This window comes from Thunnus thynnus, chromosome 2 (genome assembly GCF_963924715.1).
Source record: "Thunnus thynnus chromosome 2, fThuThy2.1, whole genome shotgun sequence".
Taxonomy (NCBI): domain Eukaryota; kingdom Metazoa; phylum Chordata; class Actinopteri; order Scombriformes; family Scombridae; genus Thunnus; species Thunnus thynnus.
This window is the reverse complement of record NC_089518.1, coordinates 33,888,270-33,902,623: the sequence shown is the minus strand read 5'-3', so window position 1 is coordinate 33,902,623 and position 14,354 is coordinate 33,888,270. Positions and strand designations below refer to the sequence as shown.

At 38.6% G+C, this 14,354-nt stretch overlaps 1 protein-coding gene across 1 annotated transcript; it reads right to left on the bottom strand.

The window, feature by feature from the left end:
- Positions 1 to 234: 234 nt before the first annotated feature.
- Positions 235 to 5,777, bottom strand: dmrt3a (doublesex and mab-3 related transcription factor 3a). The gene is made up of 2 exons (XM_067571601.1): positions 3,580 to 5,777; positions 235 to 1,610 (listed from the first exon to the last, which is right to left on the bottom strand). The coding sequence occupies exons 1-2, from the start codon at positions 4,172 to 4,174 to the stop codon at positions 589 to 591; spliced, it is 1,617 nt and encodes a 538-aa protein (XP_067427702.1). The 5' UTR covers positions 4,175 to 5,777; the 3' UTR covers positions 235 to 588.
- Positions 5,778 to 14,354: the final 8,577 nt, after the last annotated feature.

The window sequence follows — 14,354 nt, the reverse complement described above, 5'->3', positions numbered from 1 at the left end:
AAAATTAAGAATATCAGCTTGGTTACATAATTCTGCTGCTACAATACACAGATATTAACATATTCTAGATAATACTGCATTTATTAGTGTATTAGTGTAAATAGGCTATAAATACATAACTACAGTGTGGTCAGCCGTTTACAAGGGTTAGGGTAACTCCAGGCCTTCAAGTCAAATAATTAAAGAATTTAATCATTAATTTTTGTCAATAACATCAAAAAAACAACAATCTGATCCATTTGGACTACTCAGATTTATTTGGCATACTCTTGACATGCAGTTGTGATCCTTACATCGAAAGTTTTCACAGTACTAAACATGCTTACAGGAAATATGACGACAGACTGTCAAAACAACGTGAGTCTGCTACATTCATCCGTTTTGGTCAAGTCCACGTGACATCTTGAAAGCGTGAAGGATGATGTTAAAGAGGATTAACATCACCTTATCAAAAGGGTGATTGCTTGACACAGTTCAATTCAAACAAGACACCCCCTCCCCCTCACCCCCCACTTTACACAGACTGGATGTCCATCACAATATATTTTTGGTTCTCCCTGCTGCATTAGTCCATCATCAGCGTCTGTTCTAGGTGGAGGAGTTCAGGATGCGGGAGTCTGCGGAGTCGGAGCGCTCTTCGTAGTCTTCATCGGGGGAGTAGAGGCCGGATTTGGGTCCCAGAGAGCAGCCTTCCTCCTGGATGCTGATGCGTTGCTCCTCGGAAGGCCTGGAGGGGAGGATGGCTGAGCTGCGAAACACGGTCCCCCCTGGGCCCGCGGGGGCTGCGGGGGAGAAAGGCGACACGTACTGGGCCGCCGAGCGGAGCTGGTACTGCTGCTGCAGCGCCATGGTATTCCACAGAGTCACGTCGTTGTGCACGAAGGGGCTTGCCTGGCTGCGCGTCAGAGAGTTGCGCAGCATGAGCGGGTAACGCGTGGGCTGCGGGAAGGACGGGTGCTGCAGGGGGACACCCAGCGGGCCGGACACCACGCCCGAAGATGAGTCGGATGTGAACCGGAGGGACTCGGGCACCCGGAAAGCCGAGCCCACCGACCACTTGGCGGAAGAGGACACTGGGTGGTAGGAGCCCAGGGTGTGCTCGAACAGGTGTCCGTTTGAGGGCAGCACCAGGGCGTCTGGGTGCGGGTCGGCTTGCTGGTGCGCGCCAGTACTGTCAGGACTCCGGCTGGACAGCAGCACCTCGATGGCCCCCACCAGGTCCCCCCCGCATCCCCTGAGGATGAGCTCCAGGACAGGAGGCTTGTGAGCGGGGAAGATCTTCTTGAGGACCTCCAGGGGCGGCCGGTTGGCTCTGAGGCTGAAGGGCAGGTTGATGGAGCCGGCGAGGCCTTCAATCAACACGCTCTGCTCTCCGGGGCTGACGGGATACTTCTGAGGACTCTCGGCTTTGGCCTCCTTCTCTGTGCTGCCGCCTTTAGGGAGGCTGTAGCGGCTCTCCTCTGGGTGGGAGGGGGTGCCTGGAGGTTCAGGGGTGTAGCAGGAGTTTGGTTTGGAGCCCTCAGGGGAGCTGACCGGGTCTTGCTCCTTGTCACTGGAGCTCTCTCCGTTCTCCCCTCCTGACACCTCATCAGGACCGTCATCTGTCGGCTCTGCAAGCCAAAGAAACAAAAAAGGTCAAGACACAAACAGATAGGAAACATATTTCCTCTTCCGCAAAGCTGTTGGAGCATTAAAAACGAATTAAGGAGACTAATCTAACTTCAGAAACACGCTGGCTTGCACTTCTTACTCCTCTAATTCAAAGCAAGGCCAGTCTCAGTTCTCCTCAAGAGGAAAAAAGGAAACATACAATTAATCGCTTGTCAACTTGTCTCCAGCACAGCTATTTATGTGGATTTACTTTTTGTTTTTTTCTTCCTTTCTCTGCAAAGCTGTTAACACAAAGTGCTGACTGTGTGTCATTGAGGAATCTGGCGTCGATGCCTTTTGACCACATTTGGCAAACAGATCGCCTGTTGCTTGGTAACATTTCATCTGAAGTTGACCTCCTGCAAGAAATATGGCGATTACATTCGATTCAAGCTGTCCGGCGCTGATTACTGTAATCTTTTAAAGCGCTCTGCTCTCTCTGCTCTGTCAGGCTGAGGTGAAGCTCGGGCCTTGTGTCCCACTGTTTTAGTCTCAAAAAGCAACCGAGTGGAGTCTGATGAAGAGAAAAAAACAAACAAACAAACAAACAAAAAAACAGCTACTGCAGGTGGGAATATCTCAGTACTGATTAAAATAAACCCTGCATGATCTCCAAATGTGGGAGGAATAAGAAAAAAGGTAAATAAACACTAAATTTCTCAGTAACAAACAGAAGAAAAGGTGCTGAAATTGAGTTATAGAATATAATGCACAAGGTGGAATAAATTGGCTTTTACAGCATCCAAATGAAACCATCTCCAAAAACAAAGCAATTGACAAAATTTGATATTTCTTACATAAAAATCACCCCTTAAAGAAAAAATTGAAGGAAGAGAGCAAATACAATGTCCAATAATAAACGCAGAAAATCTAAATACTAGTCGTAATGTCTCCTTTAATACTCTGATAATTACAAAATAACACTATTAGCCTCCAAATCCTGCCAAAGCTAATAGCTTTCAAACATACTATTCATTTCTGTAAATGACTCAATAATATAAATAAAGTTTTGCTTTTAAAGATCAAATAAATGACAGTGAGAACTGTGAAATCTCACATTATAAATTCATCTCATGGTTATCATGAGGACACGTCATCTTTAGGCCTTGTTTCCCTTTTTATTATTGGGTGATGTTTTGTAAATGTGTTATCAAAAACAATATTTTATTTCACCTTTCGCACAAACACTTTATTATATTCTAACATGTCCTGTGATATTTTAAATAAAAAGCAAACACAACGTTTTATTTTGAATTATCTGTTTACTTTCTTGAGTCATTCTTGTCTCTTGTGTGAATTTTCTTCCTCTGAGCATCAATTAAATCTCTTTTAGTGATTTTTAAAAAATGAAAAATGACCTGAATTAACCTTCATATATCAGTAATGACGTCACTCCAAAATAACACAATATTCATGTAAAAGGTAAATGTGTTTTGGGGGTAACGTGTGTGGAACTAAATGTCAACAAAATCTCAACATACTTTCACACTTTGACGTTGATCGCATCCAAAAACTGTTTGTACAGGAGTCACGTGCAGATTAGATACAAATCTCAGTCTTTGTTACCTTTTTTTAATTTTTAAATCGTTACTTCTTTTAATCTATAAATGTGTTTTACATCACTTCCTTTTTTGATTTTTTGTGTGTGAAACATATTGGTGAGGTAATCCTGTGAGAATGTGACATTTTGTGATTTATTTATTAAATTATTTTGTATTTATCAGTAATAATACCAGTAGAAGACTAGTTGTAGTTTTAAATTATTTGTCTTTCCTGCCAAAAAAAAAGAGGACATCACTCCATAAAATGGCACTATTTTGTCACATTTCATTATTTTCATTCCGTCAAATAAAAACAAAGCTTCAGCAGACATTTAAACATTTAAAAGCAAACTGTATCCTGCAGCCTTCCTCTTCATCATCCTCCTACCTGCGCAGGTTTGTGCTCCTGTCTGCGTCGGCTCCGTGCTGCTCCACCTCAGCTCCAGCTCCTCTGTCCTCGGCGGAGCTCCCTGGTTCCCCTCTCCGGCCCCGGCTATGCCGATGCCGGGCAGCACTCTGAGGGACTCCGGGATGAGGCTCTCCAGACTCTCGTTGGCCTGCTGCCTCCGGAGCGCCACCTGCGCCGCCATGACGCGCTGCCGCTCGATGATGAGGATGCATTTCTCGCAGGTGCAGTCCTTGAAGCGGCAGTAGCGCTTGTGACCTTTGAGCCAGGAGAGCACGCCGTGGTTCCGGCACCGCGCGCACTTGGGGGTCCTCTGCAGCGGGGCCCGGGGCTGAGACACCGGAGCCCCCATGTACAGGTAGGGGGACCCGTAGCCATTCATTCTGTCGGACGCAGCGTGTTTTCCAGGACGCACAAGTGCATCTGCTGTGAGGTGAGGCGGGGCGGTAGTGTTGTTGTCAGGAGAGATGGGGCTGGATGGAGCAGCTCTGCTACACGCATGACAGGATGAGGATAAGAGGTGTAGGCTTGTAGTGGAGGATCCACCTTTCCCCCGGCTGACAGCACAGATATGCATCAGGCTGACACGCTCTTATGGAGACGAGTAACCAAACGCTGTCACTCGCGTCAAGGCGCCTGCACGCTGCAAGAAATGTCCATGTGAGGCGAAAAAAAAAAATCTGCCAGCAAGGTTCAGATAACACAACATGTTTCCCTCTGAGGTTCACACGTTTGAGCTTCTTTTAGAAACAGGACGATGTGTTTAATGACGAGAGAAACACTTGTGTCAAGAGGAAACAAATAATCACTGTGTAGTTTCAGTAGTTTGGAGATTTTCAAGACTTGATCCTGAAAGACAGATTACATCTCCACAAAGCTGCAACATTTTCTTGAGAAATGGTCCCAGAAAAGGCGGGACAGGCCTGTGATTTGTATATTTTAAGACTTTGTGCAGGAAAACTGAGTCTCTGCATGAAACAAACTGCCAGAGTCACTCAGAGCTTTTTCTATTTGCAGCTATTTGTAGATTTTTTTTTTTTTGACACAAGATACATAAACGTCCAACAGTTCAACATGAAGCAAAATATGACATCATGTCTTCATAAATACATTAAAAATTAAGTCCAAATTCAAATGGAAACTGAATCCTTGCATGAAACAAACCATTGAAACATTCAGATGAGGTTTAAAGACAAACTGCAACATTTCCTGTTGGCACCAATTTATAAATACTTTATAAACATGATGCATAGCATTTTAATGTTAATTATAACAATTAACATGAAACAAAACCATTTAACATGAAAATAGCAGCATAAACGCCCAGAAGATACGTGTAAACCTTCAGTCCACAGTCCAAACACAGCTGTTTCACTCAATTTGTGCTCTATTTATCTAATTTATCCTCTAATCTGGATCATTTCAGATATATATCCTCACTTTTAGGAAATAACAGGAGCAATATGGAAATCAAAGATCACGTATAATTCAATTTAGATTTGAAGAAGTCAGAGCATTTTGTCTTTCCATTTCCTCTGCCAGCTGTTGGCTGCAGGCCTGCAGGCTTTGAGCCTTAATTCTGACAAAACGCGCGCTGCCTTCTCGCACCTTTTTACGCAACCGTACATAACTTAGATGATTAGGTCTCTACATGTATAAAAAGCCCTTTGGGAACTATGTCGAGGATGCTGATATGTCCCTTCTGCTGGACTAATAGAGGGCATTGAAACATAACACCGGACAAAGCCGGGGCCCATTTCTGACCGTAAAAAAGGTTTATTCAAGCAAATAATGGGATCCGAGCCTGCGCGGCTTACAGAGAATAAGAGCACGGTAAACTTCCCCACATGAAGCCCGTCTCCAGGGCTATTAAGCTTTTAATTGGAAAATAGCAGAGGAAATTTCAAGGTGACTAGAGTGGCTTTGCAGTTTGTGCCGGTCGAGTAGATTTGTGGGAGTGGGAGGCGGCGGGGTGGACGCCTGCACCACAACGCATAATAAATTTATTCATGTTGTTCGTTGATAAAGAGTAAAACACAAAAGCGGAATAAAAGTTTATACTGCAGGTTGGCTTGTAACTGCATGGCGTTCAGCCTGGCTTTTTATTCTTTCATTTTGATGCTCTGCAGGATGAAGAAAGATGTCACCATGTAAATATTTGATGTTGAACATTTCAATAAAACAAACTAAATGTATTTTTATTTATGAGAAATGTGTTCTTTATTAGATTACTGTATATATTTTTTAAAAGGAAGCACATTATTATTGAATAATTTAGATCTTAAAGGAATATTTTTGGAATTTTCTGAATAAAGACAAAAATAAAGTTAATTAAAATTAGTTACACAGACAAATTATGAGTCTCTAAATGAAGATCTTACTAAAATATGTTGCCTAAACTAAACAGAATAGTGGCTTGTTAACCCCAAAAATGAAGCATCATCACAGATTTTTTTCCTCCTCTGACTGTTTCATTTAAACCTGAAATGATGAAAAATCTGCTATTTTTCTGATCTCTATTCTTGTGTCTTTGCTTTTAACACACATCCTTTATTATTCTGCATATTATTGTGGTTTTATTGTGGTTGTGTTTCATGTTTTTGTGCCTTGCTGTAATGACAATCTCCTCTTCCACAATAAAGATCTGAACTGAACTGAAATCTATTATTTCACAAGGAGGAAAAAAAGGCACATTTCAAAAAAGTTCCTGCTCACTATAAAAAGGTCTTAGTGGCAGGTGTGTGAGATCAAAAACTCACTCTGGAAAAATTCATACAGACAAACAAGCCTGATGAAGGTCTGAGGACCAGAAACTTCTGTTATTAAAATGAGTTCAAGTGATGGACAGTCTGCAAGAAAAGGGGCAAAAATTAAAAAGTCAGAAAAACAGTAAACATAATATTGTGTGACGAGCTTTAATCATCTTGTGACTCATCAGATTTATCTCCTCCTGTAGGAAGGAACTGCTGTCATAGATGAAAGGTAGATTTTAGGATATAATATTATAGAAACACTTATATGGACAACACAGTAACTTGTTTATTGTTGTCAAGTTACTTTTTAAAGTCAAATTTCTTGAATTGAACTAATAATGTCATGAATCTTAGATCTTCTCATGTTGGATACAGTTTCAGCTCAGGTAAAGTCTCCAAATACACAAACTTGACAAATGATTTATATTATCAGACAAAGTTTTTTGTTGATGGAATGATGGAATTTTCCATTTAAAATGGAAAATAGGCATCCTGCCATAAAAAAAGATGGTCATAACTTTAAAGTGTTCAGCACAAATATCACTTTATTACTTTAAATCACGGATGATGAAGAAAACACTAGAAATGAGTAATTATTAATTGTTTTGTTCAGTGTGGAAAATGTTTTTCACTCTTTCTAAAAAACCACAAAACCTTCAATCAAAACTCCTCAGATGGATCATTTTAATTTGGTTGAAGACAAATTCATCATCTACCTAAAAGTAGAAAGTGATTTATTTATCAGCTTTTAAAGAGCTTTAAACAGACGTGAAATAAGTGTGATAATAAGTGAAGAAGAGATATGATGAATCTTATAAAGACAAAACAATAAGCAGGTTTTATGACTCCAGTAACAACAATCAGTGATTATTTGGAGCCTGTTTTGTTCTTATTTGCAGATATTTCACATCATCATGTGAGAAACTTTACTTTATTGTGGACAAAGACAAACACTGACACATCATGACTGGACAGCTGCACTGTGAGGCTGCTATTAGCTACAGTTCACTAGTTGACTGCAATGACTACAGTGTAAACATGACGCTGCGTTTAGACCACAATGTTCTTAATGTCAGGACTTCAGGGCTGCAACTAATGACTATTTTCATTATCGATTGATCTGTCGGTTATTTTCCTGATTAACTGATTGGTGATTTGGTCTGTAAAATGGTGAAAAATGTCGATCTCTGTTTCCAAAGCCCAAGATGCAACCTAAAATATCTTGTTTTGCCCTGACCAACAGTCCACAACCCCAAAAGATATTCAGTTTATTAACATAGAGGAATAAAGAAACCAGAAAACATTCATGTTTAAGAAGCTGGAAGCAGAGAAGTGTTGTATTTTATCTTTAAGAATGACTGAAATGATTAAATCAATCAAAATAGTTGCCGAATACTTTTCTTTCAGCTCTAAAGGAGTCACTTATCCTAAAATTATAGACAAAAGATGAGGCTAAAGCCTTAAAATGAAGGAGAATTCACAAAGATGTATGAAAAAGTTTAACTTGAGTTCATGTATTTATATATAAAAAGGAGGCATTTTAAACTAAAGAAGCGGGTCAACAGCTTCCTGTATGGAGGAATCTGAGAACAGCAGGTTAGCATCTGATGCTCATTACTCCTCTTTGTTCAGTCATGCAGATGTCAGGTTGTCTGTTCAGACATCAGAGCTGCGGACACACGAGGAGGAGGTTTGAGATGTTGACAAAGATGTTATGAGGCTGCTGAGATAGTTCTCTCCTCCGTACACAATCCTTCATAAGAGAAGTATGAGTTTGTTCTTCCACAGCTATTTGCTCTGAGGCAGAGCTTCTACTGGAGGGAGGCAGAAAAATACATTTAGACCTCAAAAAGGGCTAAATGATCCACATGTCTGATGCTAGGTTGGTATGTAAAAACCCTTAATGAGACTTTGTAATTTCTGCTTAATTCTTCTTGTACTTTTGTGATATAACGACTGAAATGTTCATATCTGATGTGATGAAACGGTAACATCTGCACAAGTAGGGAAAAGTCATAAAAATCAGCAAACAGACTGATTTTTTTTTCAGTAATTAATGTCAGTTACACACTAATATCAGTCTTAAAGGTGCAGTGTGTAAGATTTAGTGGCATCTAATGGAACAGAGTTGGCAGAAAGAAGAGTAGCCGCTTCCTGTGTAGATATAAAGGGCTCATTAGAACAAAAACGCAATACATACAAAACATACCTATGATATTATATTCCATTTTTGCCACGTTCGTTCCACTAGATTCCACTAAATTCTACATACTGCACCTTTAAAGGAAAAGTCTGGTGATTTTTATTTTGTATATTTCTTTTGAATTAACAATTTACAAGTATTGTGTGTGTATCCAAAGTCTGATATATCTCACCTCTGTGCTGTAGGCCTCTGTTGTTGGCAAAAAAAAAAAAACAACTATTAAAAACATGTCAGTGAGCCACATCGCTGCACTGGGTGACATGTTCCTTTATTATGAAGAGTTTAGTCATGTTAGTTTGTTTAAAAACGGCTCTTAAGACTAAAGACAGAGTCAAGTTTTCACTCTCCGGACAGTATTTCCGTGTCAGGAAGAGGCCACAGCGCATGCATGAGGATGAAGGTCTGTTGACATCACTCTGCTAGCTTGTTGTGCTTCATGTATCACAAAGTTTTGAATTTCTACTAAACTTCTTTGACAAATTTACAATGTCTGGGTCTTTTTGGGGTAATAAGGAACATGTCATCCTGTGCAGCAGAGTGACTCATTGACATGTTTAATAGTTTTTGGACAACAAGACTTTGGATAAACACACATAATACTTGTTGGTAGATCATTTCATTGTTGGTTTGACTCTGCACTTGAGATTTGTTGACAATAAGAAAAAACACAGAAAGTCATCAGCTATATCCTTTAAGTTTGCTAATATCAGCCAACATTAGCAACCAAAACCTACCAGACTTTGTTATTTATGTCATTGCAAAACTCTTAAGTAGCAAAGCATCGTTGAAGAAGAGGATTTTATGGCTTATGAATTCTACATTATTTTTTTTCCCTTTTAAGTTCTTTAGTCTCCCTGATTCAAAGTGGACACTCTGATTAGCCTGATATCCAATCAACACCATGGTCAAAGAAGAGTGAAAAAAAATGTTTTATTTATATTTTATCTTATTTACATGCATTTTGTTTTTCAGAAAACCTCCAACAACAACAACAAGAGAAATATCCTTGCACAAAACAACATTTTATTAATGATAATCATGAATTTATTACATTTTGTGGCATCTTTTGTGCTCGAAACTCACTTTTGTAAACAACATCAGGCGATTTTTGTGAAGCACACTGGTTCATCTTTGATCAGAAGTCATTTTAACTCATTTAGAAAAGTCATGTAAATGTTCAGTTTGATTATCATTATCATTATAATCTAATGCTTCTCTGAATTTTTTTTAATTTTTAATGAAGTCCTAATAATGGATTATTATACAAAGAGAGTTACGTTTATATTAAATCAATTTAGAGTTAAGATGAAACACTCATTAGGAGAAGTCATAACACTGTATTTCCCTTTTTTTTGCTAAAAGTCACCCTCTCCTAATAAAAAAAAATCAGTTTGTGCAAATCCTTTACATTTTCACCCAACAAAAATCACTTGAACATGGAGGTCACCACTGAACATCTTGCATCACATGTTTATATTAGCAGAGGAAACTCCTCCGGCGGGGCCCCTTTATCGCAGGGAGGGGCTGACCTCTGCTGAGTGGGGTTATTATTAGGTGCTGATTGGGGGCGTCGCCGCCACTCAGAAGTCCTGTCACAGAAACGCTGATTTAAGTCTCCCTGGGGAGGCGGGACACTGAGCTACTACACAGGAATTAGCCCGACATCTGAATCAGTGAGACGCTTTTTTTTTTTTTTTTCCTCAGAGGACATCAGTCAGACGTCAGCCTTCACACACACACACACACACACACACACACACACACACACACACACACACATCTCCAGGAAAAAAAAAAAGGAAAAGTCTGTTTTTCTACTGCAAGAAAATGTGTCATCTGGACATTGATACAAAATATAAGAAATAAGTTCAAGCAATAAATGTATGTTGAAAAATCAGTTACTCTGCTTATATATTGTTGGATTTTTACTTTCTATTAATTTACAAAACAGCAGTTTATAATTAAGGTTTGGAGAAGCAACACGATCATCAACAGGATGAGTATTGATATCAGAAACAGGAACTACACAGAATGTTAAACCTGCAGTTTGGAACTTTTACATATAAATGAACATCCGTTACATTTCAACCTCTCGCCAAACGAGTTCACACAATGCAGATTAAGCCCGTCAGCACCAGATAAATCTCTCTGTATTTCACAGTATGCAGAGTTTTTAATCTGGTATCAGGTTTGACATTCCCTCTCTGGCTGGATGAATGCATACTGAGCATGCTCTATGGGCAGAGCATGCACACTAGAGCTAACTTCCTGTTAGCTCTCTGCTAACTTGAACGGGGATAAAATAATTTAATCGTGTGGCTCTTCTAGACTTTCCAAATGTTATCGGACTGAATGGATCAAATTCTGATAGTGAAAAAAGTCATTTCGTTGGGGTTGTGTGAAGCTCAAAACAATTTATCCACCATTTTACAGCTGCAACTATAGTGACGGAGCAGGTAACAGCGTAGCCTATGACGTAAGCAGGTGTCGACAGTGTTTTTGTAATTACTCTCAATGCCAGAAGGAGGGGGGGGGGGGGGGGGGGGGGGGGGGGTCAGTAGTTATTTTATTTTACAAAAGTTGTTATTTTGTGAATAATATCTTATAATTTTATGAGCAGCCCCCTACAGGCCATTTAAAGTACTTTACCTCAGAAGAAGCCACTGTTCTGACTGGCAGGCAATACTCTGGTTTAGAAAGTAATCAGATTCTTTATTTAAGTGAAAGTAGAAATGCGACAATTTAAAAATATTCTGTGACATGTCCTGCATCTAGAATTGTACTAATCAGCAAAACGTATTATTCAGTATTCAGCTAAATGTACTTTAAAAGTAAAAAATGTAATTATTATGAAGAAAAGCATTATATTATGATACATTATATGTAAATAGCATTTTACTTCTGTGGAATTTGATTTATAATTATGCATCCAACTGTATGTTGAAGTTGTTGTTAAATAGATCTTTATATGTAAAATCTTAATATTTAAAGTCACTAAACGAACTGTGAAATAAATGTATTGTAGTAAAAAAGTACATTATAGTCCTGAAGTGCAGTGGAGTAGAGCTACAAAGTGGCACATTATGGTGTACATATAATGTAAAAAGCAAATCAAGCTGCAACTTCAGACTTTTGTTTTCTTTCGTCTTCCTGGAGCCGTTTCATCACCATCCATGATTACTTTTAACTTTGTCCAGCTGTGAGTAGCTCCTTTATTCCCTTTGTGCTTTTCTTTGTGGGAGAATATTGTAAAATCTTGGGCTTTTTAGTCAGAATATCTCTGTAGTCACATGTAGTTTGAACACACTACATACTCAAAACCTGCCTAGAATTAGTGTTTATTATGAATTTGATAGGATAACATGGGCAAAACTGACATTTCTTCCCCTTTTCTGTCATGCGTAAGCAGACAACAGAAGCAAAAGTTGACTGTTTCTAAGACTATCTGCCTTGAATATCAGATTCATAAAATAAACAAACTCAGATTCACTTATGAAAAAGAGTTCAGTCCTCCTAAAGGCCAGTGTGTGTGTCTAAGATCAGGCAGAGCAGGTGTAAAGACAAATGATGGGTAACGTCCTCAGATTGGTTCTGGATGCACAGCGGCCTGTTAAGTTGGTTCAGTCTGTCTAGTTCGGCCTGTTTATTGGTGCTTGGCTCTCAGGGCTGGATGTTTATCAGCAGAGCTCTGCCTGTCCTTCACACAGCACCGTGATCCTTCACTACTGTAGCAGCTCCATGATCCCACTCTGGTAATACACACTGTACAGAGCCACTCAGGTATGAGCAGGTTTAACAATATAACGGGGAGAGTTTTACACAGCATTTTGAATTAATACAATCACTTCAGCTGCTACAAATGATTATTTTTATTATCAATTAATCTTTCAGTTACTTTCTCAATTGATTAGTTGTATGAGGTCTATAAAATGTCAGAAAATTATGAAAAATGTCAATCATTGCTTCCCAAAGACAGCGGTGCAACCTCAAATGTCTTGTTTTGTCCCGACCAACAGTCCACAAAGTATCATAGAGGACTAAAGAAACCAGTAAATATTCATCTTTAAGGAGCTGGAACCAGATAATATTAGTATCTTTTCTTAAAAAATGTCTCAAAAGAATTAATCATCAAAATAGTTGGCAATTCATTTTCTGTTGACTAATCGATTAATTGACTAATCGTTGCTGTTATAAAGTACTAGATAATACTGTGTGAAGTGGAAATGTTACCCACATACTGCTTTTACTGTAACACACATAGCTGTTCAAGAGTTTGAACTTCATTACCCAGAAATCCTGTAACATGATGTCAGTTTACAACACAATCAGGTTCATCCGGTGACGCTTCAAACAAAAGAAGGGATGATAAAAGTAAAAGATATTTTAATTTCAGCCTTCGGTTTGGATTCATCACTTCCTGTTGGCAGACAGAAATGTGATTGGACTAAATTAGTATCTACATTAGTGAGAGAAAGATGTTTATTTAATGATTTAGGTTAATAAAACTACTGTATTCAATTCTGTTTCATGGTGTGATACATGTCTGCCACTACTTCCATGAATGTTTATCATTTTAGATCTTATATTGTTACTTCTTACACTACTATTTTAGGAAAATGTAAAGGCCCTGCAGACTGACACAGATGTTTATTCAGTTACTGATTAGACGTCTGCTCAGATCACCATACCTGCAGACCTGCAGCAGCTGTGAAAGTTACAAGGGGAATCTGCATTAATTTGTCTAACTTTATATATTTTACGATTCTATTACTTTAACTTGCTTCCTTTAGTCTTGTTTTTATTGTTCTCATATACTTCTGCATTATGTAAAGTACTTTGAATGTCCTTGTGTATGAAGTGTGTTATATAAAACAGCATACTAATTGAAAGTGAAATTCAAAATCAGGGATATGAAGGCTTAGAAGTTACTTCATGCATTTCTTCACAGCTGGAAAACAGATTCCTTTATTAACTCTTAATGAGAGATTTGCAGATACCTGGGCTGATTAGGCTGACGGTCCAGTCAGAGACACAGCTGTCGCCTATATTTAATCAACTGTTTTCACCATTAATCACTTCAGTGATTAATGTTTTTATCACAATATTGAATATTTCAGATGTTTTCAAATCTGTCAAAACCACAGATTAATTAATCATGAAAAAATATATATATTTAGCAGAAAAGTTTTGTTTAGATCACAAAGATCACAGAAGAGGCTGATTTTCTCGGGAAATGTGGATGAAATGTTGCTCATCTAGAACATTTGGTTTTGGGAACTTCCTGTAGGTCTCGAGTATTTCGTTAAATATAAGCATCAAATCATCTCCATTAAGTGCAGGAATACACAGATGGAGATTATGTGGATGTTTTTTTATTGTTTTAGCTTTAAGGATTAAAAGCTTACATATTACACAAAGTCGTGTGTTAATCTGACATCACACTCGTGACTGATGAAGTACTTCAGGCTTTTGTCACCATTCAAACACCTAAAACAGGCAAAAACTATTTCTCTGGTTGAACTTTACTGGAGCCAAAATATCTGAGTTTCTTTACAGCTCATTGAGTAATATAAGTGGTAAGAGAGGAAGACATTAATGTTACTGTAATGTTATAAAACAAAAGAAGTATTCTCATTCGCTGTTGCATCGTTCCTTCCTCATTAGACTGATGTTCATCTTATATCCTGTTAACATGAACATAAATTCATTTATTGTATATTATTTACCAAAGTAGAGCACCGTTCATATTAGTAGTTAATGTTGCATGTACTATTGTATTAATATGTAATTTGAAATGAGGA